The following is a 26,560-nucleotide window of genomic DNA, read 5'->3' on the forward strand; positions in this document are numbered from 1 at the left end:
AAATATGAGTGATTTTTTCACTGTAATATTTATTCAATATTACCCTGGACTGGTACTTGAAGCGGAGGGCTGATCACCTTTCCTTCATGTGTAAACGATCAAGATAACACTGCGTTTATATGACGCAGTGCCCTATGCACCATTGGGGCGCGGATAAGGGTTTTATTATTATTATTATTATATAAGGATGCTTAAAAAAATCCGCGTGCATTGGTTATATATATTTAGTACACCATATGAAAATGTAATAAAAAAACGGGAAAAATGAAAATATTTCTAAATATTGGCCATTTTCTTTTATTGGCCATAGTTGAAGTTGAAATGTAAAAATTTTGTAATGTTCGCTCTGGTAAGAATCTGAAAACGAGAAAAAAATACATCGCAAGCAGCCGCAACAGCTAGCGTAGAGACACGACTGCCACATATGACAAAGCGCGGCACGCACGCACACACTGAGAAACATTTGTTTATTGGTGATTTTATTCCCGATTTTGTCAAAATTTATTTATTTCCGTCGCTGCAAATGAATATCTTCATATTATAGTACATATGTATAATACGTAATTATATCACGGAGGAATACAAAAATTTTCAGCTTGTATCTATTATATTTTATATTGATATTTTCATTTTCAAGTAGACGTGTAGTAAATACATATCACCGGGAGGGAAAGGTTAAGTAAGCATTTGGAATTACATTAAAAAATATATATGAGCAACTTCAGGTAACAGATTTGATTCTTTGGAAAAATATTGTGTAAAATAAAAGTTCAGTTATTTAAAAACCATAATAAATAAATAAAATCTGGATGAAGTAGGTATTTATTGATATTTAATAATCTTTAGAAGGAACTTAACGGGGAATATGTCTCAGGTTTACGCAAGTTTTTGTCGTTTCTCTTTCTTTCTTTTCTATTTAACCAGACTGAGTTACAGCTCATTAATTTTTTAAAAAGCAAAAATCATGTAGAAATATTATGTATACCTTAATTTTTGAAGCTTGTTTCAGTTTATATTTACATACATTGCTCACTCCTTTCAAGAACGTCATAAATCAAAAAACTTGATTTTTCAGGAGAACGTTTTTAAAGTTTAAAAATATAATGGAATATATTAATAATAAATATCAAGCCACTTATTGAACTTTTTACTGTGCAACAGATCTTTTTAGGTAAAACCTGAAGGTTTTTTCTCCATTTGAAAAATATTCAGTATATTCAAAAAAATAATTAAACAATACCTTTTCGTCAAAATGCAAAAACAACACTTTCTCCCCTGTAGCGGGTAAATATTAAGTTAAAAATATATCGCTTTTGCTGGGATATAGTACATTTTCTGGGTATTCCGAAAACATGCACAACTGAAAATTGACGATTTTTTATTTATGACGTTCTTGAAAGGAGTGAGCGACATGCTTTATTTATTATTTTTTTGTCACATATCATTCACCTAATAAATAGGGAGGTTGTTATTTCAAAAACATGAGCTGAAAAAACTTAATTTTGCTATTTGAATTGTATATAATCAAAAAGTACACAATGTTTAAAACCTAAAGTAGTTTGACATCAGATTTAATTAATTTTGATTCTTACGACCATCGACAAATATGAATATGTTTTAACATTACAATATATTTGGGTTCATTAAAGTGATGAGAGTCGAACCTGGATGTATAAAAGTGCGGGACATTTTTCTTTTATAAAGAAGTCTCTTTTATATCCATGCTTTCTTGCGAATGTTTTTGCCTAGAATTTTCACTCATGAATTACATAAAATTATCATAGAGGGTAAGTGCACTCAGAAGTTGGAATAGGTTATAAAACATATAAAATAGGAGCCTAGGTAGGGCCATGATAAGCAGTGTTGCATAAATCATAGCTAGATTTCTGATTCACTTGGATGTTAGGTAATTTAAAAAAAATCCATGCTTTGTTTTGCACAGAGGTAAAATGACGGGATCTTAACACATTTTTTGTGGGAAATGCTTAAAAGCGTATTTTACCTACGGTAGAGAGTGGGAGACGCTTATTAGCGTTCTACTTTTGGTAGAGTGCGAGAGATGCCAAAAATACATTGAACAGATGCGAAGTGGATTTGCAGTTACTTGTGATTAGTTTACTGAGGGTCGGGATGCAGGCTGTCTGCTGCTGAGTGTAATTAGGGTCGGGGTCGATGAAAAAACTGCCTGCAAACAGTATGTTAAGAAAAGCTTTCTTTTAAAGAGGTTTCTCTTATCTCCAGGTCTCTTATATCCAGGTTTGACTATATTAACCATTTTAGTGACATACATTTTCTATAGAATTATCTAAAAGCCCAACCGCGCTCTTGGGCACTAAAACAGTTAAGACAGAGAAGCGGCGCGGGATGTATTGGACGCTCCATGAATAGGTGATACGTGTAGATTAGGAATCAGGCATCTGGCACTGGTTGCATTCTTCCATATCATCCTTGAACTCTTCGATTTGCAGCGTCATCTCGAAGAAGTTATATTTCTCGTGCACCAATCTTGTGGCCTCTTGGAGAACCAATTGCGGCTCAAATCCACTTCCTAAAGTTAATGGAAATAACAAATTAGCGCATTATATATTTACATTATAATTTTAACACATATTTATATTTCGGTGGAATTGCATTTTATATATCGTAGTCGTACAGGAGAAAGTGACCAACTAACAAAACGTAAAATGTTCAGGAGGGCCATTTAAGTCACTTTTGTTTGGCAAGAAAATAAACATCAATGCAGTTAGTCATTTTTAACAGGTCAATATATTATACTTACAAGTTTAAAATCCTTTGGGATTTTTTTCAGGGCAAGATTAAGCTAGTAAGATATCAAACAGTCAATGATCACGTTTTAGTAAAAAATGCACCAAAAACAACTGTATAGTTTTTTCCACACATATTTTATTTGACTAGTTATCGGATTTCATCCTTACTAATATTATGGAAGGCTAGACAAAATTCGATGTTATAAACACAAGGCAGAGGTTGAAAACCATGATTTTATATAATTTTTTCTGACAATATGAATTTCAATTCCACATACCTCTCTGCCTATAGTACTGAGTAGTAAGTGCATGTGAGGGATGTAGAAAATTCCAAATCACTGTTACACATTGTGAAATGAATGTTTGTTTTATTTTCTCTTTTTTTTGCACTGAGTTTAATGTATTGATGTTTTTTAACATACAACTCGGTCTAAAACTAGACATGTAATTAATTTCACTGTTAACTTTGTGATATTTATGATTACAAAGAACTTACTTATTGCCAAATGAGCAGCGAGAGCAGTCTTGTCGAGAGAAAGTGCCCACATCCTGAGGTTGTGCACGCGGACCACTCCCGGGAGACCGAGGAATGTATTGCACACTTCCTGAAAGGTCAGTCAAACTAAATTATACGGTGAAAGCTTGTGTATCCTAGATTACGGGACATGCATAAAATTTACAACAGCATTCAATCTGAAGGGAGCGTAGAGGCAACACATGTAAAGAATGTAGTGTCAACTAGCATGTTCTTAATTTTTTACTGATGTTATATGTTCGTATTTTATATAAAGTTCTTTCAAAACATGTTTCACTTATTGTTTAAATGTTTTTAGTAAACATTTTTGGTAAAATATGAGTTTTTCTTATCATTGTACATTTTACGATAGTCCTATTTTTTTTTTTTTTTTTTTTTTTATTCATTTAATATATTTACATTTTTATTTATAACATAATAACATTTGAATCATTTATACATATGTAGAACTTTTATATTTCGATTCGCTGTGCCTCTCCATAAAAGAGTCTGTGCTCTTGTGCTTGGAAAGGGACTTACACTCGTGGTTTAATGTTATATAATAAAAGATATAATAGTTTTTTTAATATATTTTTTTAAAGATTTAAATGTATAGAGCTTTAATTTTTTTCTTGAGGATTTTTATATCATCTATTTTTTTTATTTCTTTAGGGAGTTTATTGAAATGTTTGATTGCCAAATATTTGAAGTTTTGCTGAAATTGCTTGGTGTTGCATTTTGGAATAGAAAAATCGTTTGAGAATCTCGATGATAAATTCTTTGTTAAATTTAAATAGTTGTCACCCTTTAGTATTTGAAAAACTGCGGTTTTTTTATAAATGGATTCTATATTTGGGACTTGAAATTTTTTAAATAATAATTTTGTTGGAAATATGTTTTTTTTTTTCAAGATGACTTTAATTATGGTTTTCTGTACAATTTTCACTGAGTTCAGTATGTTGTTGTATGAGCCTCCCCATGCAATAATGCCATACTGTAGTAGTGAGTGAACGATAGCATAGTAAACTCTTTTTAGGTTGTCGATGGTTAGTATGTTTCGGATTCTAATGAATATATATATGCATTTTCTTATTCGTTTTACTAGTTCATTAATGTGACTATGGTATTTCAAATGTTGGTCTATTATTACACCTAGATATTTTATTTCTTATACGATAGTCCTATATTAAGGTACTTTAAAACAAGTCCCATTGCCTAGGGTTAAGATACTCTTATGTAAAAAAAATGAAAATAAAAATGAAATGAAAATAAAATAAGAACCGTAGAACGGAGCCCAGTACAAAAAAATATTAAGATCTGTATTTGGTCTACAATGTATCGACATGATTCATTGTTTCCCTGACGGGTGACACTTATTGTCACGATACGTTTATTATTGTGGACCAAATACAGATTTAAAAAAAAAAAATTGTTAAAAAAAAACTTACACTTAAACTTTGATATATTACTCAAGTAACATATCAAAGTTCAAGTAGCCCCGTTCTATGGTACTTGATGTAAAAGCCCCAACATGAAAGTTCTAATCAAAATATCTTAGTATTTTGATTAGAACTTTCATGACAAAGCCAAATGCAATCGTAAAAGGAATACAAAAAGTTACAGAAGTTGAGTCTTTGAATAAAATAGGATTACCTGGAAGTCGAGACCTCTCGGGGAGCCTTCCATGAGGACCAGAAGTGTGTCCTTGATAATACCAAAAGTGGTGAACATCACCAGCACCGAGAACAAGAAGGTACAGATGGGATCCACCATGGACCATTCGGGCTGAAATCAAATATTAATAATATTAATATTACTTATTTATTTATTTTTTACAAAAATGTTTATAATATTAGTATATAACCACTCACCGAGATTATTATGTCTACCGGTTTCGAGACGTACCCATCTCTTCGTCAGGACAATCACTATTACAGCATGCAAACAATACCACCCTTCACCACCATAGCAACATTTACACACTTAAAACTACACAAAATGTTTAACACATGCGATTTTTGGTCGACCCGAAGACCAACACGCACTAAAGTTTTCAGCACAGACATGCGTTACGAGCCGAGGTTAAACATGCACTAGGGTTAAACGTATTAATGAAACAGCTCAAAACCTATGTATAAGTTTTGAGAAATTTAAACTCAATTTTACATTTAATTAAAATTATCTAAAAGAAATGTAATAAGTATATCATATTATTTTTCGACATCTCAACATAGCTGAAGAAATTTTATTTATTGTTTCGGCATTAACTTTGTGGTAAGACATGTTACAATGATTAAAGAAAACACTTGTTTTTTACCACTTGAGTTTTATTATAGACTACATGTTTCAGAAGTTAAACTTCCATCATTCAGGTCTGTATAATAACTGTTATTATACAGACCTGAATGATGGAAGTTTAACTTCTGAAACATGTAGTCTATAATAAAACTCAAGTGGTAAAAAACAAGTGTTTTCTTTTATCATTATAATATTACTTATTACATAGGACACTGGATTATTCACCCTACGGATGAGATGTCAATTTTAAAGATGTTTTATGAAAGAAGATGGACGTCTGAGCATCTCAGGGCTTACGACCTGGCATTTGGCTGGCTTTGGTTCACCATTCTGCCCATTATTGAACATCCATATTGCATTTATTCTTGAAATGTGTATATGCGAAAGGATCTAAAACATTGCATATATACAGGTTTCAAGAATTAATGCAATATGGATGTTCAATAATGGGCAGAATGGTGAACATTATACAAATGTATGTAGTTTTAAAAAGGGAAGAACGATACATGTTGAGACACCTTTAAAAAAAAGACAACTAGCATACGAAAAGTCAATTGGAGCATAAATACATCTTCATATTAGTTGAGATATCAATATACAAATAACTCCTGAGCGAGTAAACCCAGACTTGTGAACAAACAGTTTTGTTCAGTAATAATAGCGAGTGTTTTTGCCTAGAATTTTCATTTGTGAATTACAATACATTTAATTATAGCAACATAAACAGTAAATCCACTCACAAGTAGGTAAATCTTAGTCGTACAGGAGAAAGTGACCAACTACCAAAATGTAAAATGTTCAGGTCACTTTTTAAGTCACTTTTGCTTGGCAAGAAAATAAATATCAAAGCAATTAGTAATTTTTAACAAGTCAATATATTATACTTCCAATTTTAAAATCCTTTGGGATTTTTTCAGGGCAATAATAAGCTAATAAGATATCAAATAATCAATAGTCAAGTTTTGGTAAAAAAAAACACTTGGTCACTTTTCCTGTATGACTACGAAATACTTTAAAACTTATAAAGTTTAAGCCCAAGTAGGGCCATGATAAGCGGTGTTGCATAAGACGAGTCTTTTTGACGATAGGTAAACAAATTTTAATAATCAGTAACAGTTTTTCTTTAGTAATGTAAAGGAAAACTGTTACTGATTTTTTTAACTTAATACCTTAATGAAAGGTCCAGCATGTATTCAGATTTAAGAGATTTTGAGATAAGTGGTCAAACTTAATGCCATGTATTGAGTACAGAAAAACATGTGTTCTTTGGAAAATAAATTCATGCCACTCACGAAGGTTTGTGACATATCTTTGCGGGATCGGTCCTTAACAGTTGGATCAAATTTCCACGCCAGAGTGGGAACAATCATTAAGGTGTTAATAAACTCAAAAAAGTGATCTTAAACATGTCACTCACTCCTTTCAAGAACGTCATATATCAAAAATCGTCAATTTTCTGTTGTGCATGTTTTCGGAATGCCCAGAAAATGTACTATATCCCAGCAAAAGAGGCATAATTTTATCTTAATATTTACCCGCTACAGGGCAGAAAATTTTGTTTTTGCATTTTGAAGAAAAGGTATTGTTTAATAATTTTTTTAAATTTACTAAATTTTTTTCAAATGGAGAAAAAGCCTTCAGGTTTTACCTAAAAAGATCTGTTGCACAGTAAAAAGCTCAATAAGTAGCTTGATATTTATTTTTAATACATTTTGTTATATTTTTGAACTTTAAAAACATTCTCCTGAAAAATAAAGTTTTTTGATTTATGACATTCTTGAAAGGAGTGAGCGACATGTTTCATGATACATGTTGAGACACCTTTAAAAAAAAGACAACTAGCATACGAAAGGTCAATTGGAGATCGCTTTGCGGGATCGGTCCTTAATGGTTGGATCGAATTTCCACGCCAGAGTGGGAGCAATCATTAAGGTGATAATAAACTCAAAAAAGATTTACCTTGTAGTAAATAACCAAAGCGGCGATGAACACTCCGAAGCTCTGCAGGAAGTCTCCTATGACGTGGATGTAGGCAGCGCGCACATTGATGTTGGTTTCCGTGGGTTGTTCAGCCTTGGTCGGGGAGGGGACCTGGACTCCGACACTCAACTTCCGCTCCTTCGCTTCTTCGGCACAGGACAACCCATCCTCAATCTGAAAAAAAATGTAAAAAAATAATAAATATTACCAATCAAATGTGTCCAAAAATCAGTCTAGCTCTGTAAAATAATGATTGGAGTCGAGTCATTTTATTGTTTGGTAGGCCCACATATTATGTGTGCTGTTACAACATTCAACTTTGGATACTATAAATTGGATATAAGCAATCAAATTCTAGCAAACAACTTTTTCGAAAGTCACTACTTAATTGGATCATTTGATTGATTGTGGATTATTGATACATAATGCTCTGTTTTTTTCACAAAAATAGAACTGAAAATATCAGGTAATGTTATTTTTTTATTTAAAGAGTTTACATAATTTAAAAGTCATCCAGTTAAAAAAAACAGAAGCAATAAAAAATTAAAGAAAACATAACCATGTATAAAAAAATATAACAAGTCTAAATAATAATAAAAATAAAAATAAAATTCTATCGAGGTCATCTATCGAAGAATTTTGAATAAATTCCAATAAAAAGCTTCAAGTGGGAACTGTTGAGCTCACTTTCGTTGTTTATCTTATGTAACGTAAACAACTCGAAGCACGAATGTAGCACGATTGGCGCACTACGATATATGCGTCGCCCGCAAACACTGATTTATTTCAAGTTTTCTAATTAACCGAGAAATCAATTCAACAGGATTAATTTTTCCATCCATTCCAGAAAATCGGAAGTATAGTGAACAATTCTTACAGTTAGAGCAGGATTGGCGACACCACCGTGACTATGCTTGGAATCCTCACTGTGACTGTGGTCATGGATTTTCTTGGATTTATCCGACTTCTTGGAGCCGTGACTGTGGCCGTGACCTCCCCCTCCGTGACTATGGCCATGACCTCCATGCTGATGTAGAGTCAGTCCCATGCTGGAAAATAACAAAACAACCATGCATTTTCATCAAAAAAAGGAGAGGGGTATCTATCTAAAGCCAATGCAAAGCTATCCTCAACAGCGGTATTGAATCTTTTTAACAACTAGACTAATCTATGTATTCATTTTTAAAGCAAACACAAATTTTTTGAGTGTATTAAGTTGTATTTTATTAACAAAAAACACATAAAAAATTAACATTGCGACAATTGTTTCGCATAGTTATGATATTTTTAAACGAATGTGACATTCATTTTAAAATGCCATAACTAGGCTAAACAATTGTCACAATATAATTTTTTTATGTGTTTTTGTTAATAAAATACAACTTAGTATAGACTCAAAAAATCTGTGTTTGATTTCAAAATGAATACATGAATTAAAATGGAGTTCTACAAATTAAACGCCAAATCAATAGACTAGAATCGTTTGAAGATTTGGGCTACAGTTTGGTAGGACATGTCTGAAGAAAACCCACTTGCACAAATGGTATACAGATGAGGGACAGTCGCATTTAGACAGACAATACGGTTCACTGCTTTTTCGAAGGTGAACCATTTGAAGTACTGAATGTAAAGGGGGTATTGAAAACACAATTTACATAATAGATAGGAAAAGGTTATCAATAAAGATGGCAATTATATTTTGTAATTTAACCTGTTCAGGAGTGAATTTTTGCAAACAAAACTGTATCTGGAAAGATTTTTTTTCTCAAGCTTTTCACAATTTTATGTCATAGTCAATGCTACAAGTACCAAATTTTCTTGAATAAAAAAAAATACACCTGTAAACCTAAATGATATCAAAATAATCCATATTTTATTTCATAGATTTTCTTTGACAGCGTCATTACAAGGACGTCACATAAACTATGTTGAAGTAAAATGTTGTGGGCAAAACGGAAAAATAATCTGGAGTGTGGTTTTAGTGTTTGAAAACAACCACAGATGGTAATACAAGTGCCATTTTAGAAATAAATGTCACCGGTTTTTAGTTATAAGTGCGGGCGTTCATGTATGTTATGAGGTTTTATGGACATATTAAAAAGGAAAGAACAACAACAAAAATATGTGACAAAATAATGGTTTAATTCCTGGTCCACCTACATAATATTAAAAAAGATTCATAAAGCTATGGTATTTTTAATTATGACAATCATTAAAAGTTTTATATTTTCTCATTTTATTCATTAGGGTTATAATCCAACATAATTATCATAAATACTAAGAGAGCTTGTGCACTACATAGAATTTTACTGTCCGGCAGTCCGGTTAGCATAAAAAAAAGGGATGATTTCCTTGTGCTTTTGTCCATCTTACTTCGGATCGGTGCGTTCGATTGGTGCTCGATCAAACTAAACGTCGTATTCGTGTCGTAATTATTTGAAAAAACCGGACTGCCGGACAGTAAAATTCCATGTAGTGCACAAGCGCCCTAAATGACATCACAATAGATCTATATAGATCACAGTCATTTCAGGAACCTTGCATGGCATTGATCCTAAAGAGAATAAGAAAAATTACACGACACTTACATTATATTGACTGCCACTCCAACAGCGGACGTTATCAACATGACCGTAGCATCGATCTCGAAGTCCTTGGTGATGACTCTCTGCACGGCCATGTAGACGAGGATGCCGGTCACGACCCAGATCATCAGGACGGAGGTCAGGGCCCCGATCACCTCCGCACGGTACCAGCCGAAAGACATGCTGGAAATTTCAATTGCAATTTTTGCATACTTAATCGTTTTGCCATATATGTCTGTCAGAATGATTAGCGTACGGTAATATATGGCAGCATGGTTGTTACTTTATAATACGTGACACACTGCACACTACGAAAATTAATAGTAACATTATCATAAAATTTTCTAAAATCAATAATCAATCCTGACAATCAATCAATGATGACCATGTGCAAATTCTTTGAAATTTGTAATAATGTTTTGTTTCCTCTTCCGGCCAATATTCGACCCAATGGCGCATAGGGCACTGTGACATGGTCATCACTAGAATATTAGTTGACACACTAGGTGTTAATTCGCTAGGGAAGACATGTATTTTATTTTTAAGATTTCTTTTGAGAAACACGAATGGCTCATATATGAGTATTTGCATACGTGTATGTCATACTTTGAGCGTAAAAAAAATGGGTCAGGACAATATTACTTTATATTTAAGATTTTGACCACAGATGCTACTAGAAGGATATTTTTAACCAGAATACACTAAATAAAGATTGAGAGCGTCCAAAAAAAAATTTAAATACTGCGGGTTTTAAAGAAATATTTCTGAAATTTTTGTTTTAAAATTCCTACTAATTTAAATATTATGGCCATTTTTCAAAAACAATGTTTTTTGTAGACAATGCTATGTGCATGTGAGGAAAATGGAACTATCCAGGCTCCCCCACATTGCACTGCACGCCCAACCCGAAGGTAGACAACTCCCGGGCAGAACAGCTGGGAATTGACATCGCAGGAGGTTAATCCCTCTTAAAAACAGGCCCAAGGTCTACACCAAGAGGATGTTATTTGGAGATGTGTAAAACTGGCCCGTCACAGTAGTCTATTAATAAAATTTATACCCGAAGCAAATGTATTAATTGAAGGCAATGTGATCAGTTCTTTACTCCTATTCCGGGATATAGAACTGATCCTGAGCACATTTATTCTAAGACGTATATCCTGGTTTAAAAACTTGAGAGAGTGGTTTAATTAGTCGGTGTTTAGAGCGTCTGCAGACAAAGTAAAAATGGTAACCTTCGGCGTAGAGTGGCACAATAAGAAGATGTATACTTAAGAGATATTACAGATACATATTTGACAAAAAAAATACAAGGTTTGGTCAAGTTTGATGTGCAAAAACATTGTGTTTATTTTGTATCCATATTTGCTTAAGCAGAGTATATTTTGTTAAAAACGGTGTGTGAAAATTCACAATTGGTTTTGTCTCAATCTGATATAATTAACCTTGGTGAAATGATCACACTTTTTGTCGTGTAAATAATATTTATAAATGAATTATTTCATACTATTAATTTGTTGTTTGTTTTTAAATGATAGATAGCTAAAAAATATTATTATGATAAATAAGGATTATAGAGTATCTGAATAAAGTAAAGATTTTTTATTGACATCTCGTCAAAGATGAAGAAGAATATGGAAGTCTAGGCATTTATGGGACTTATGACCTGTGTATCTGGAAGATAAACACTGTGTAACATTCGTCATTCACCCATGATTGACAACCACATTATTCAAATTTTCACAAGTTGTATTGAAAAGATCCACTGCATATTACTTATTTAGCGACTATGGTCGAAATTAGTTTGTTTGTTTGTTGAAAAAACAGTTTTTATTCTTAAATGTACATGAGTTACTTCTTATAACACCATTGAATTTACATATCGCTCACTCCTTTCAAGAACGTCATAAATCAAAAAACTTGATTTTTCAGGAGAACCTTTTTTAAGTTTAAAAATATAACACAATAGATTAAAAATAAATATCAAGCCACTTATTGAACTTTTTACTGTGCAACATATATTTTTAGATAAAATCTGAAGGTTTTTTCTCCATTTGAAAAATATTTAGTATATTTAAAAAAACAATCAAACAAAACCTTTTCTTCAAAATGCAAAAACAACATTTTCTGCCCTGTAGCGGGTAAATATTAAGTTTAAAATATGCCTCTTTTGCTGGGATATAGTACATTTTCTGGGCATTCCAAAAACATACACAACTGAAAATTGACGGTTTTCGATTTATGACGTTCTTGAAAGGAGTGAGCGATATGTATCTCATTTTTCAATATTATTTGATATAAAATGATTAAAATTTTTAAGGTAACTCAAAAAAACAAAAAAATTTAAATGAGATGAAATTCTTTCATAAATGACCAAAACCTATCTTTTTTTAATTTATTATTATATCCAGACTTTTTTTCAAGTTTTTATAAATTTTTTAATGTTTCTGTTTTTTTCTTTTTTTAAGTAAACAACTATGTAAATTCTTTAAATAAAATAACCTTATATTTTTAGTTCCATTTTTGTAAAGCAAGGGGCATTGAGTGTTTAAACTGATAAAAAAAATATGAAAGCATTCCAATGTATAAAAAGACTGGACTTACGTTCTGGTAGCAGGTCGACTGGCCATCCATATTGAAAACAACGATATCATAAAGCTTGCAAAGTCTGTTAGTAAATGTGCCGCGTCTGTAGCTATGGCCAAACTGCTTGAGAGATAACCACCTAGAATTCGTAATAAAAATTACACATTTATGTTTAAATATTAAAACGAAAGATATTTATTTGACCATATCTAAGGTAAACTGTTCAACTTTACCTTATGATACATAACCCAATTTAAGTTTTTTTTTTAATCCATTTGATGGGTGCAATGTTTATTTAAATTTATTTGCTTCATGTACAAAACTACAGTTTTAAATTGACAACAATGTGTCCTCACATGGAGTGAATCAAGATGCATTTCTACCCACCTCAATTATCGAATTATTAATAACTCTTTCATAAATAGTTCTGATATTTAATGATTTTCTGGATAGTGGAAGCTGGTTATAGAGCTTTATTACGAAATACTAAGTACTTTTGACTAAACATGAAATATGTTTGATTTTATTGGACGAATTTCTATATTTTTCATCTTATGGTTCTATGAATGTTTTCATGCAGTTGGTGATTTGTGTCATTTAGCTGGATGGTGTTTTATATTGATATCTCAACATAATAATATAAAATAATAATAAAACCCTTATCCGCACCCCAATGGTGCATAGGGCACTGTGTCATATTAACGCAGTGTTATCTTAATCGTTTACACATGAAGGAAAGGTGATCAGCCCTCCGCTTCAGGTACCAGTCCAGGGTGATATTGAATAAATATTAGAGTGAAAAAATCACTTATATTTATTTTACCCCCCTTGGGAATCGAACCCGGGACCTCCAGAACGGTAGCCGAGCGTGCTGACCATTACACTACGGAGGCGGACATTACACTACGGAGGCGGACAAAAATCTCAACATAGCTAAAGAAATATGGAAGTTAGGATATTAACAGGGCTTACGTCCTGTCATAGGCTGGTTTAAGTGATCATCTTATACACGTGTAACATTTACCATTCGAACCATGATTGACATCGTTTATCAGTTTTTTTTATAATTTTTGAACTTTGAAATATTATCAGAACTTAAATTGCAACAGTCATCAAATGGATAACAGAAGTAATCTATCTAAACATGGGCTCGGTTACTCCGTAAAGTAAGTAAAATCCGAGAGATTAATATTTATTTTTAAAAGATAAGTTGTAAAGTTTATTGACCAGACAAAAAATGTATTTTATCTGAAACTAAGTGCACAGTTTAAGTATTATTTTTTTTTGTTATTTCAAACATTCTACTGCATATTATTTATTGATTTGATATAAACATTAGAGAATAACATGATGATTTAATATCAAAATAGTTTGAGATCATAATTGAGTTTATTAATCTAAACACGACTAGTTTAAAAAACTACAGATGTTTTTAGCAATAGATGATAATACAAACATTTTAAAATTCTATTTTTTTGTGGTCTTCGTAGCAGTTTGTAAAATTATTGGTTGTCTAAGAAAATTATCCTTATCTGTTATGTACAAGGATCTATAGCATATTTAGTTTATATAACTTAAAAATGATAGAAAATAATGTATAGTAATGTATAGTAAGTGTATAGTAAATAATAGGAGGCTGTACTTTTTCATAAAAGTTTGCTTGGCTAGCGTTATCCTCTTTTTTATGTCTAGGGTACATTTATAGGAGAAGTAAGAAAAGGATTCATAAAGGCTTTCGTTTGGAGTGTTTTGTTGTATGGGTGTGAAACCTGGACCATCCAAAAGTACGAAAAAGACCGGCTTGAAGCATTTGAGATGTGGGTTTGGAGGAAGATGACCAAGACATCATGGGTTGTAAGGAAGTCCAACGAAAAGGTGTTGCAGGACGTAAAAGAAAGAAGAGAGCTTTTAAATCATATTTTGAAGAGGAAGGCCAAGCTAATAGGGCACTCAATTAGACATAGCACCTTTCTTAGCAACATCTTCGAAGGAAGAATCTTGGGAAAACGAACAAGAGGCCGCCCAAGAACTTCATACTTCCAGGATTTGAAGCGGCTCATGGACGTCTCCTCCTATTCGCAGCTCAAGAGGATGGCGACTGACAGAGACAAGTGGCTGACACTACAAGGCGCTGCCTTTAGAAGATGATGATGAGTAAATAATAAAGTCATGGGGTTGGTCCCTAGAAACAATGCAATGTAATAGATATAATTAATTCAATATCTTATATCAATCAACATATAACCTTATGTATGTGTAGCGGATTGCTGCGTTGGGGTTGCCATCTATAGCGTGTTGCTATTGTCTAATGTTGTCATATTTAACGGCACGTGAAAGGGTAACGTGTGGGTTATTAAAAAGGGAAGCCAGAAAAGGATATTTAAACAATTCTTACTTACAGATCGTTTATTTATCTAAGCGCGTACACTACAATTACTATTGATAATTACTAAAAATACTTAATCTAATGAATTTATGAACTATGGAAGTAAAAATGTGAAGCTAGATAAACACGTTCGCTATGGACAAGTGCTGTAGGCGAATCTCTTTAGCGAATTCGCCATGTTCGTATTTTTCAGCGGTGCCAATTTGGCGGTGTAGCTAGACGCCTACAAAGATTTGTCACATTTTCATTTATTTGTCTTATTCTTCTTGTCATATTTTCTAAATAACACCCCGCTAAACCTGATATATGTTTATGCCCTATCAATTTTTGTCGCCTGCATATCTTCTTTCCCACATTCTGTTTCCAATTTAAATATTTTGTGTACATTAGTTGAATTTATATTTTCGGCATTAATTCTATAAAAAAGAAAAGAAGTGTGTTGGGTTGTGGTCCCGTGGTTAGTGTTGCGGACTCTTAAGTCAGAGTTTCTCGGTTCGAACCCGTCTACCGCAATTTGATACCTATTTCTAATAATGAGACGCTTAGGCTCAGAAATATTTGTGAAAATAATAAAAACACAAATATTTCTTCTTTTATTTAAAAAAAAAAAATGTGTTGGAAATGAAAAACTTACCAACGGATTCCGCTATCATGAACAGGACACACAGGATACTGGCAATAATAAGTTTTCTTCGTGCTTTCTTGTCTATTTCTTCATTTCTGTCTCTGTGGCAATGTCCAACTGGAAAAAAACACATTAACTAAAATCATTGTAATCAATGCGTTTTACATTCCCCTGATAACGAACAATAAAACAACTTTATTGACAACAAGTAACAAATAAAAATTCATTTCATTAATTGAGTTGGGAGTAACTTTGTAGTAATGTCTTTCCATTTTTAATTAAAATTTTACTTGGTTATGTATATACCCTTTATTTGTTAAAACACATTTCGATGCATTCTGCATCATTTTCAAACACAATGTTTGAAAATTATGCAGAATGCATCAAAACACATATCACAATAGATTTTAAGAAAAAGTGGTATTTAGCAAGAAAAATTTCAATTTTAAAAAATCATTCTGAAAATGAATTTTAATGAAACTATATTCAACATTAATTTGTTCCCGAGAAACTGTCAAAAGAAGAAATAGATATTTTTTTGTTAGACCTAATCAATTATATAAAATATGGACAACATTTTGAGTGTGTCCAAATACTAGTTCACAAAATCTGGATTATCTCCAATTACAGGAGTTATTTTCATATTATTTTTTGACATCTCATCAAAGATGACTTCCATATTCTTCTTCATCTTTGATGAGATGTCAAAAAATAATATGAAAATATGAACAAACGTGAAAGGGGCGAAGATTGTTTGCAAAGACAGATTGGTGTGGCAGAGAGATTTCTCTGCTTACCATTGCGGAGAAGCAGCGTGATGATTAATTAGTTAGTCAGTTAAATACAGTAAATTCATCCCAAAAATCATACTTTAGTACTGAAAATTAATCACAGTAAGAGGAAGAAGGAAGAAATAAATGTTTTTTAGATGGGAAGTCACATCTATCATATGAGGTTATTGCAAATCTTGTACAATTTTTTATTGAATTGCCAATGATTCAGCAGTTCTATATATAACAAAGAACTTATTCGATATTATCAATTATTTGAAGTAAACACTTTCCTGAAGTAATCAATTACTTTAACATCTGATGTCACAATTGACCTCAGCAATGTGAGAATGCAACTATTCCATAATTTTCTGCATTATGCACCGATTATTCAGTGTTTCCTTAATTTCCACAGTAGGTATGGAGACTTCACTCACTAATAACCCTTCCTCAATTGAAAATGTACTGAAAAACGAATCTGAGGAATGTAGAAATTCTAATGTACCTATAAACTGAACATTCCGCAAATAATACAGAGCAAAATGCGTCAATTTTAAAAAATAAAATTTTAAAAATTAATTAAATTTTTAAATTAATTTTAAAAATAAATTTTAAAAAATATGTCCTTTAGTAGGCAGCAAAATGTGACGGTTTGAGCAGGTACTTATGTAACTACTAATAAAACAATCAAAGGTTACCCCTATAATCATTGTTGAACTAGAATTTCATAATAAAATACATTATCATATCAATAAATTCTAATGAATTGAACTTGAAATAATTTATAGACAAAAAAAATCATTAACTTGAACTAATATTGATATCTACTCATAATATATGACACACTTAAATGTGTTTGTCAGAGATTTATATAATGAAAATGTTTTTTTTTTTAATACCACAAAAACTATCGGATTATTTTAATAACTACGTACATACCTACTTAATTCTATCATGAGACTCAAGAGATTTAGAACATTTTATACATAAGTGAAATTATAGTGTTTATAGAGCAATGTCTTACGAATCAACTTATTTTGTTTACAAAATACACAGTAAATATTAAAATATATAAAGGATATTTGAAATAAAACAAGCTGAAATATTATCGGATTAGCTAGTAAAATATATTGTTCCCGATATTTCTAAATTATTGACTCATAATATCACATTTTTGTGGAGTAAAAAACATTAGTCAAAGAGCAAAGGTGTGTGTAACTCTGAGCTTACCGTAAGAGGTTTCAATGGATGGCAGGGGTCTGGTATTGTCTAGGATTCCGCAACAGCGCGATGAAGGCTTCCCGTGGACGCAGTATATCACTCGCTTCACCGTCGGACTGCCGGCGGTGAATTCCGCAGCCCCATAGGACACTTTCCCTCCCTGGAAACTAATGAATACGTCCATCATCAACCAAATGCGTTCGCAACACACAAGACACCAAATCACGCACTAAAATATACAAGCGCCTTACAATAATACTGATTCTTCTTCTGCCATTACTGACAAGGATAATAATTTAGGTTCAAAAATACGATTGCACTTCTAACTAGGCATTTTTATGATTAAGCTCGTACTACAGTGTGATACCGCCGTGACAAACTCCCATATCTTGAGAGATAAGTCAATATATAAGAAATAATAATTGTTATCAATTATTCTAGATCACAAAAATTTCTTGAAGGCTAACCATTCCGCTATGAAATAAAATAAGTACATTTAAAAAAAAAAATAAAAATTAATTAAAATTCAAATTTAACACATTCACTGCTAATTCAAAAAATGCCATGAAAAGATATCGGTGCTCAATATACTTGTATATGAAATTATTAATACTGTGCATTTTTTATGGTATGTGTCGTAGGTACTCATAACTCAACGCAGGAGGCCTTGTATATTAGAATAACATAATCAAAACAACTTCAATAAAAATGATAAAAAATATTATAACGACTCACTTTTATTATCCAAAACAATGTTACTCGTGGAAAGGTCTAAATACAACAAAATTTTCTGCCAAAATGAATGAATATTATGCACTGATGCAAAAATTAACAATATAATACAGTGCACGGGTTTATTTTTCTAAATACGATCGTTATTCAGGCATGAACACACTGCTCGTGTCATGAGTACAAAGTGGATGGCACATATGAACACGCTAGGTGTGTTCTTAGCATGGAATGTGTTACAATACTGATAATATCTTGCAAATAAAATCTGTTAAAATTTTTATTTCTATAAATATTTCAGTTATATCAGAAGTTTCATCAATTTGTTAATACATATTTTTCAACATAGAGATGTACATTATTTTAAATAAAATTAATTAGAATTTAATGAATAAAATAAGTAATAAGTAATAAGTACGTTTAAACATTAAATTCAAACTTTTTAAGTAAATTATTCTAGTTGTAAAATTGTCTAGTTATAAAATGGTTGTATGGTGGAACAGGTTAATAGATAAATGATAATTCCTTGAAATAGTATTTATCACTTTTGTTTGATTTGAGTTATCATTATTGAATTGAATGCGTGTTATCAATAACGAATTGAATATTGTAGGTTTGCATTTGATAAGTAGACAATTTCAAACTTTAAATATATGTTCATAAGTTCTACTGTTTTTACTTGTACTATTTTAAGTATAAGTGATAAAAATGTAGAAATATAAATTGGTTATTAAGGGTCCTATTTAAAATTAGTGTAGGATTTTTGAAAGTGTAATGAACATCATACATATCGCTCACTCCTTTCAACAATGTCATATATCATAAATTTGATTTTTCAGGAGATCGTTTTTAAAGTTTAAGAATATAATAAAATGTATTAAAAATAAATATCGAGCCACTTATTGAACTTTTTACTGCGCAAAAAATCTATTTAGGTAAAACCTGAAGGTTTTTTCTCTATTTGAAACATATTTAGTTTATTTAAAAAAATAATTAAACAATACCATTTCTTCAAAATGCAAAAACAACACTTTTTGCCCTGTAGCGGGTAAATATTAAGTTAAACATAAGCCGCTTTTGCTGGAATATAGTACATTTTCTGGTCATTCCAAAAATATGCACAACTGAAAATTGACGATTATTGATATATGACGTTGTTGAAAGGAGTGAGCGATATGTTTGAAAACTATGTGAATGTTTTGAAATAGAAAATAAAATAATAATTAATTTATAAATTCAAGGCCAAGAAATTATTCCTTCAAGCAGTATTCCTCCTTTTTTCCTGTAAAGTGTAATTTACATTTACGTTATTATTATGTTTGTATATTGTACGTAACATAAAATTTGTATTGTAAATAAAAAATATATTGCACCCTTGTGAAACTATTTTGTTAAAATTACGATATATAAATTAGATAAATATTATTACAGTGGAACCTCTCATAACGAGTAAATCACATAACAAGCAAAAAAAATTGTTCCCTTAACGAGTTATAGAGAAAGGGCTAATCCCATTTTCACGACATTCACTTGTGAGCCGGGACTTCCCCACCAGTCAAAACCATTAATTTTTCGCTTTACGAGTAAGATTCTGGAACGAATTATGCTCGTTATAAGAGATGTTATTATTATAATCTAACCTAATTGATAGAAATCAAAAACAAGTTATAAATGAAATAATAAAATGATTAAATATATGTAATGTTTAAATTTATATTCTTCCTTATAGATGAAATAACAATATTAATAAATAATTTACTACACCAAACACTTAAGATGTCATTGGTACATTATATAAATGAACTTGGGCCTCGTATAACATGGTTTTATATAACACGGATGTATAAATTGTGGCATATTTTTGTATACACACAATTTCAGAAAATAAATTAATTAAATAATATGTTTGTAATTAAAAAAATTAAGTACATATTCATATAAACAAACTTTTTTGGAACGCAAACCCTGATTTTGTATGAGCTTCAAACCTTGTATAACACGGGTTTTTGTGGAACCATATAACCCTGTTATACGAGGCCCGTGTGTGTATGTACAAAACAATTTACTTTAATAAAAAAACAATAAAATTATTACAAATACACATACTAAACCATACTGTTGAGCCAACTTTGTATTTAATGCAATGCAAAAAAACAGCAAATTTCTTGTTTTATTTTTAATACCAATAATGATAATAATGAATTGTTGAATTCATTATTTAACAACATTTAAAAATGACACTTTAAAATTTAACCACACAATTTTGACAGCAAAAAAATTGTAACAATTATTTTATAAGTGTTTGACTGACTTTATACTATAGGTACATATTATAGTGGTCACCGCGTTTGGCTATCACGCCGGAGGTCCTGGGTTCAATACCCAGGGGGGTCAAATTAAAAAAGTGTTTTTAAAACTAACTAACTAACCATCATGCCGTTGTCCGCAGGGGTAGGCAGAGAGAATAGAACGCCATATCGATCTGTTTTGTAAATATTTTTCGCCATTTCCGGTCTAAAACAATAAGTCTCATAACTGAAGCAGAAACAATATTCAGCAATGTCATCATCATTATCAACATGTTACATATGATTTATCACACATCTATTCATCGTATTATCTATACGAGTCGATTGAATTTCAACAACTTAGCGTTTTTGCTTCCGGCTAGTAGATAATCTTTTTAAATTGAGAATAAGCAGGTTAATTGTTCCGCTGTAAATGAATAGGAGGATGTACGAAAAAACAAATTGATCAGATAAATTATGTTGAAATAAGAAAAGTATGCAAGGCTGAGATAAGCTTTATCGATAAAATTAAGAAAGGTGTGATGAAAAGATTAAGATTAAGAGTTCTAATATAAGAGTTTCTGCTTAATAAAAAGCTTCTTTACATCTCACCAATAGATGTCTCTAGTAAAGTTCTAGTGATTCATGAACAAGGTTTCTAAATTGGTTCATATATATAGAACTTCCAAGAATTTGAGTAGTGTGGTTGTCAATAATGGGTAGAATTGGTGAATGTTACACGTGTGTAAAGTGATCACTTAAACCAGCCTATGACGGTCGTAAGCCCCGTAAATGCCCAGACTTCCATATTCTTCTTCATCTTTGATGAGATGTCAAAAAATAATATTCATTTTTTCTAATAAATTAAATAAATAAAATAATAATAAAACCCTTATCCGCACACCAATGGTGCATAGGGCACTACGTCATATAAACGCAGTGTTATCTTGATCGTTTACACATGAAGGAAAGGTGATCAGCCCTCTACTTCAGGTACCAGTCCAAGGTAATATTGAATAAATATTACAGTGAAAAAATCACTAATATTTATTTGACCCCCCTGGGAATCGAACCCGGGACCTCCAGAACGGTAGCCGAGCGTGCTGACCATTACACCACGGAGGCGGAATAAATTAAATAGTGTATGAAAAGTCAGCTCACTTTATTCTTAGTATTATGTGAATATAAAAGACAATGATTGAAATCATTTTCTTGGTACTTCAATCAACATTTGTCAACAATTAAGGCAGGTCAACATCTGAACAATAGAATAAAAGTGAAAAGAAAAATAAACAACTATTGCAAAAAGGCATTTTCATCATCACGATTTATTTATTCACAATTGACCGTACCGTAGAATGGGGCTACTTGAACTTTGATGTGTTACTTGAACCCAGTACAAAAAAATATTAAATCTGTATTTGGTCTACAATAATGAACATATCGATATGATTCATTGTTTCCCTGACAGGTGACACTTATTGTCGCCTGTCGTTATTCTTCTTCTTTCCGTGCCACTTCTAACGAAGATCGGCGATCATCATGGCTATCTTCAATTTTGATGCTGCAGCTCGGAACAGAGATTTGGTGCTTCTGCCAAACCATTGTCTTAGGTTTTTCAGCCATGATGTTCTTGGGCGTCCTTGAGTTATTCGCCCCTCAATCTTTCCTTGTATGATTAGGTGGAGAAGATGATATTTTTCATTTTTCATGACCAAATACAGATTTAAATATTTTTTTGTACTGGGCTCAAGTAACACATCAAAGTTCAAGTAGCCCCGTTCTACGGTATATGGATAAAATTCTAGTATTATTTAATACTACCTGTATCCGGCCATGCATTGCCATTGCTCTGTTAAGATGCCAATTAAAAATATGTTCAAATACTAAAGGCCAAACTGGCAGTTCACTACGTAGTGCTGGTACCGACACTAATGTATGGAAGCGAAACATGGAACTGGCAAAGAAAGGATGAAAGCAGAGTGAACGCTGTTGAAATGCGCTCCCTCGACGAATGACGAATGTGTGGAAAATCATTGTATGACAGAATTAAAAAACGAAGATATAAGAAAAAAATGTAAGGCTGAACAAGGGATAATTGAAAAGATTACGAAGAGTTATTTAAGGTGGTATGGACATGTGGAGTGAATGGATAACGAGAATGACTAAGAAAATATATGTGGCGAATGTGAGCGGGAGAACAGATCGAGGACGGCCGAAAAAGACTTGGCACGATCAGATCAATCAGAATCTAAACTCTGGTGGTGTCAAAAATCTGCATAATCGGAGGCTATGTATGACTAGATGTATGGATGAGAAGGAGGCGAGGAGTGTATGTCAGGACAGAAGAGTGTGGCATTCCATCCTCTCTGGCAACCCCTGTGGAGAAACGGCGTGATGGTTGTAATAGTGGTAGTCAAATACTAGAATTCACTTTTTTCATGGATCACTAGTAGTCACTAATCATAATAAAGGCTTGATTAAACATTACTGACCAAACATAGCAATTGAGTTTTTACACAAATCCTTACCGTCGTAAAATATGACATTACAAGATCAGTCAAATTGTACAAATTAACCGCGAAGAGATAATTCATATCAAGGTTAAAACGAAGACGGGAAAAAAACATAACGAATATCTGAAACCGTGCTCCAATTGTCACCAAGGCCGGAGCTAAGGAACTTGAAGTTCTTCCTTGAGGAAGATCAATTATTTCAAACCAATAAGCAATGAACTTGAATTATTCTAATCAGCCTTTGTTTTATGAAACATTTTTATTATGAGTTTTTTTAAATCGAAATATTTTATTTGTGACCCCTGTTTTTCTTACCAGAAGTTTAAACCACTAACCTTCGCTATATTTTAAGTCTGATAGAAGCATCCTGTGATCTTGTATCTTAAAACTTGTATCTCTAAATGTTTTTAATAGTTATTGTAACATAAATGTGGAATTGTTTAATTGGCTTTATTGTTATTCATGTAACTATTTTTGTTAATGTAATGTAATGTTTATTATTGTTAATGTAACTTTTGCTTATTATATATACTTTTTTAATGTAAAGCTGTACAATTCCCAAATAAATGGAAAAAAAACATCTATATTTTTGCTTGCATCAAAACTTTGGAAACAGGGTTGTTTTTTTGGGTTTTAAAAGTATTTAAACAAAAACATATCTTTATCATAACTTCATTTTATTGTCACTTTATCCAAATCATTCTACACAAATACTGAATTTGACTCTCGGGGGACTGTTATCAAGATATCATACATATCCTAACAGAGATAATGTTTTTTTTACGTCAAAATTAAGTTTAATAATAAATAAATAAATGTACAATTTTCAAGTATTTCCAAGTAGTAAAATGGTTTGGAAAGAATCTACCATATAGGTTTCCTCTCTAATATTTCACAAAAATTTCAACAGATGGTGCCGGATGCAAACTCGTGTGTGGTTTGTTCCTTGTCACAAATACCAAAATCAAAGAAAATATGGGTGTTCAATCATAAGCAGAATGGTGAATGTTACACCATATTAAAAAAATTAATGTATACCATTATAATGAGTGTGTCCAAATCGTTGTTCACAAATCTGGGTTTGTCCACTCAGGAGTTATTTATAATGAAATCTCAACATAGCTAAAGAGGTATATGGAATTTCATTAATTGATTCGGAAATCGCTTTGTGATAAAAATTTTACATTTTTAAATTTAAGTTTAACTTGGTAAATACCACTATTTCTTAAAATCCATTGTAACTCGTGTTTTGATACATTCCTCATCATTTTCACTGTGTACGGTGTTTGAAAATTATGCGGAATGCGTTGAAACATGTGACACAATAGATTTTAATAAATAGTGATATTTACGAAATAAAACTAAAATTAAAAAAGGAATATGGAAGTCTGGGTGTATACAGGGTTTACGACACACTGTCACATGATGGCTAACACATCATGGACATACGCCACACTGCTAAAATGCCATTGAATGGTCAAAGATCACAAAAAATACAGTAGGCATTATTTCATTATATACACATAGCAATTTATTGTCATTAAACTATATTATTTATTATTAGATGTTGGATGTATGCATAATATCAAAACAGATTATGACCTATTTACAAATAATATGCATAACAACAAGAAGTCTTGAAAGTTATGCAATTTAAATGAATAACATCACTTATAATATCACGTGATCACCTTAATTCAACTGGTGTCTAAGGTGAAGTATGTATTACAGACACCTAAATTCTCCTAACACAATGTCTAATCAAAGAATAAAAACATGTCTTGAAAGTTATGCAATTTACAGGAATAACACACCTCACCTACTCAATACAACTGTTGTCGAAGATGATGTATGTATTCCAGACACCTAAGTTCTCCTAACACAGTGTCTAATCAAATAATAAAAACATGTTGTCTTGAAAGTAATGCAATTTACAGGAATAACACACCTCACCTACTCGATCCGATTGGTGTTTAAGGTGATGTATGTATTACAAACACCTAAGTACTCGTAACACAGTGTCTAATCAAAGTATAAAAACATGTTGTCTTGGAAGTTATGAAATTTACAGGAATAACACACCTCACCTACTCGATCCGATTGGTGCTTAAGGTGATGTATGTATTACAAACACCTAAGTACTCGTAACACAGTGTCTAATCAAAGTATAAAAACATGTTGTCTTGGAAGTTATGAAATTTACAGGAATAACACACCTCACCTACTCGATCCAATTGGTGTCTAAGGTGATGTATGTATTACAGGCACTTGAGTTCTCCTAACAAAGTGTCTAATCAAAGTATTTTTAAAAAATGTAACTTTGCCACTACAATTTCAGATATATTTAACTGTATTTAACACTTGTATTCCTATGGCGGCATTGCAGATTAGTTTTGTGAAACTGAGGTCCGATTTTCTACATTTTGACAGCAAATTTATTTATTAATCTTTAGTTACTATTTTCTTCACACTTATTTCTAACATCATTATCATTTTTCCCATTTTTTCACCCTAATGTATGGAAGTGAAACTTGGAGTTGGCAAAAGAAGGATGAAAGTAGACTCAATGGAGTCGAAATGCGATCTCTCCGAGGAACATGCAACAAAACGATATATGATAGATGCTCGAATAGTGAAATAAGGAAGGAATGCAAAGCTGAGACAAGCATTATCGATAAAATTAAGAAAGGTGTGTTGAGATGGTTTGGACATGTAGAACGAATAAGTGAGGAAAGAACGGTAAAACAAATTTATGAGGCGAACGTAATTGGAAAAAGGAGCAGAGGAGGACCGAGAGGCACGATCAGGTATGCCAAATACTTGAAAGCGGTCAGGTTAGGAGTCGAAACAAACGGCGGGTGTGTATGCGGAGATGCATGAACGTGGAAGAGGCGAGGAATGTTTGCAACGACAGAGTGGTGTGGCGTTTTATTCTCTCTGCCTACCCCTGCTGAGAAGCGGCGTGATGGTTAGTTAGTTAGTTAGTTAGTTTATACTAGTAAATATAAATAAATTATGCATTATTTAAACAACGGATAGTTATATTGGTTGATTTGTTTTGTTATTTTTTGTTATTAGTATATACTTAATGCGTGTTAAATTATACACACAAATATCATAATATTTCGATAATGCTTCAAGATTTATATGGCAATAAACCTTATCACAAATTACAAAATACATAGCGTAGTGGGATTGCAAACGGAAAGCATTAACTCTAAAATTTCAGCTCTGAAATAATTACTATTCATGATTTTTAGCTTGTTTAAATTTTCCGTACCTATAAACATGTCC

General features: G+C 31.9%; 1 protein-coding gene across 2 annotated transcripts in view; it reads right to left on the reverse strand.

Annotated features, from left to right (window-relative positions):
• Positions 1–900: 900 nt before the first annotated feature.
• LOC148313891 (proton-coupled zinc antiporter SLC30A2-like) overlaps positions 901–26,560 on the reverse strand; it is a 29,548-nt gene continuing 3,888 nt past the window's right edge. The window contains exons 1-10 of one of the 2 annotated variants that reach the window (XM_088272198.1): positions 17,985–18,118; positions 17,743–17,900; positions 15,752–15,859; positions 12,750–12,870; positions 10,149–10,328; positions 8,438–8,609; positions 7,540–7,734; positions 4,936–5,067; positions 3,265–3,373; positions 2,259–2,548 (exon numbers count right to left, since the gene is read on the reverse strand). In XM_088272198.1, coding sequence (XP_088128324.1) covers positions 2,403–2,548; positions 3,265–3,373; positions 4,936–5,067; positions 7,540–7,734; positions 8,438–8,609; positions 10,149–10,328; positions 12,750–12,870; positions 15,752–15,859; positions 17,743–17,900; positions 17,985–18,010 — 1,347 coding nt within the window. In that variant the 5' untranslated portion in view covers positions 18,011–18,118 and the 3' untranslated portion in view covers positions 2,259–2,402. Of the gene's footprint in view, positions 2,549–3,264; positions 3,374–4,935; positions 5,068–7,539; positions 7,735–8,437; positions 8,610–10,148; positions 10,329–12,749; positions 12,871–15,751; positions 15,860–17,742; positions 17,901–17,984; positions 18,119–26,560 lie in introns of those variants that run through there. The other variant, XM_088272122.1, reaches the window with a different exon arrangement.

This window comes from Brachycentrus maculatus, unplaced genomic scaffold (genome assembly GCF_059751285.1).
Source record: "Brachycentrus maculatus isolate JH-2025_06_01 unplaced genomic scaffold, ASM5975128v1 h1tg000004l, whole genome shotgun sequence".
NCBI classification, from domain to species: domain Eukaryota; kingdom Metazoa; phylum Arthropoda; class Insecta; order Trichoptera; family Brachycentridae; genus Brachycentrus; species Brachycentrus maculatus.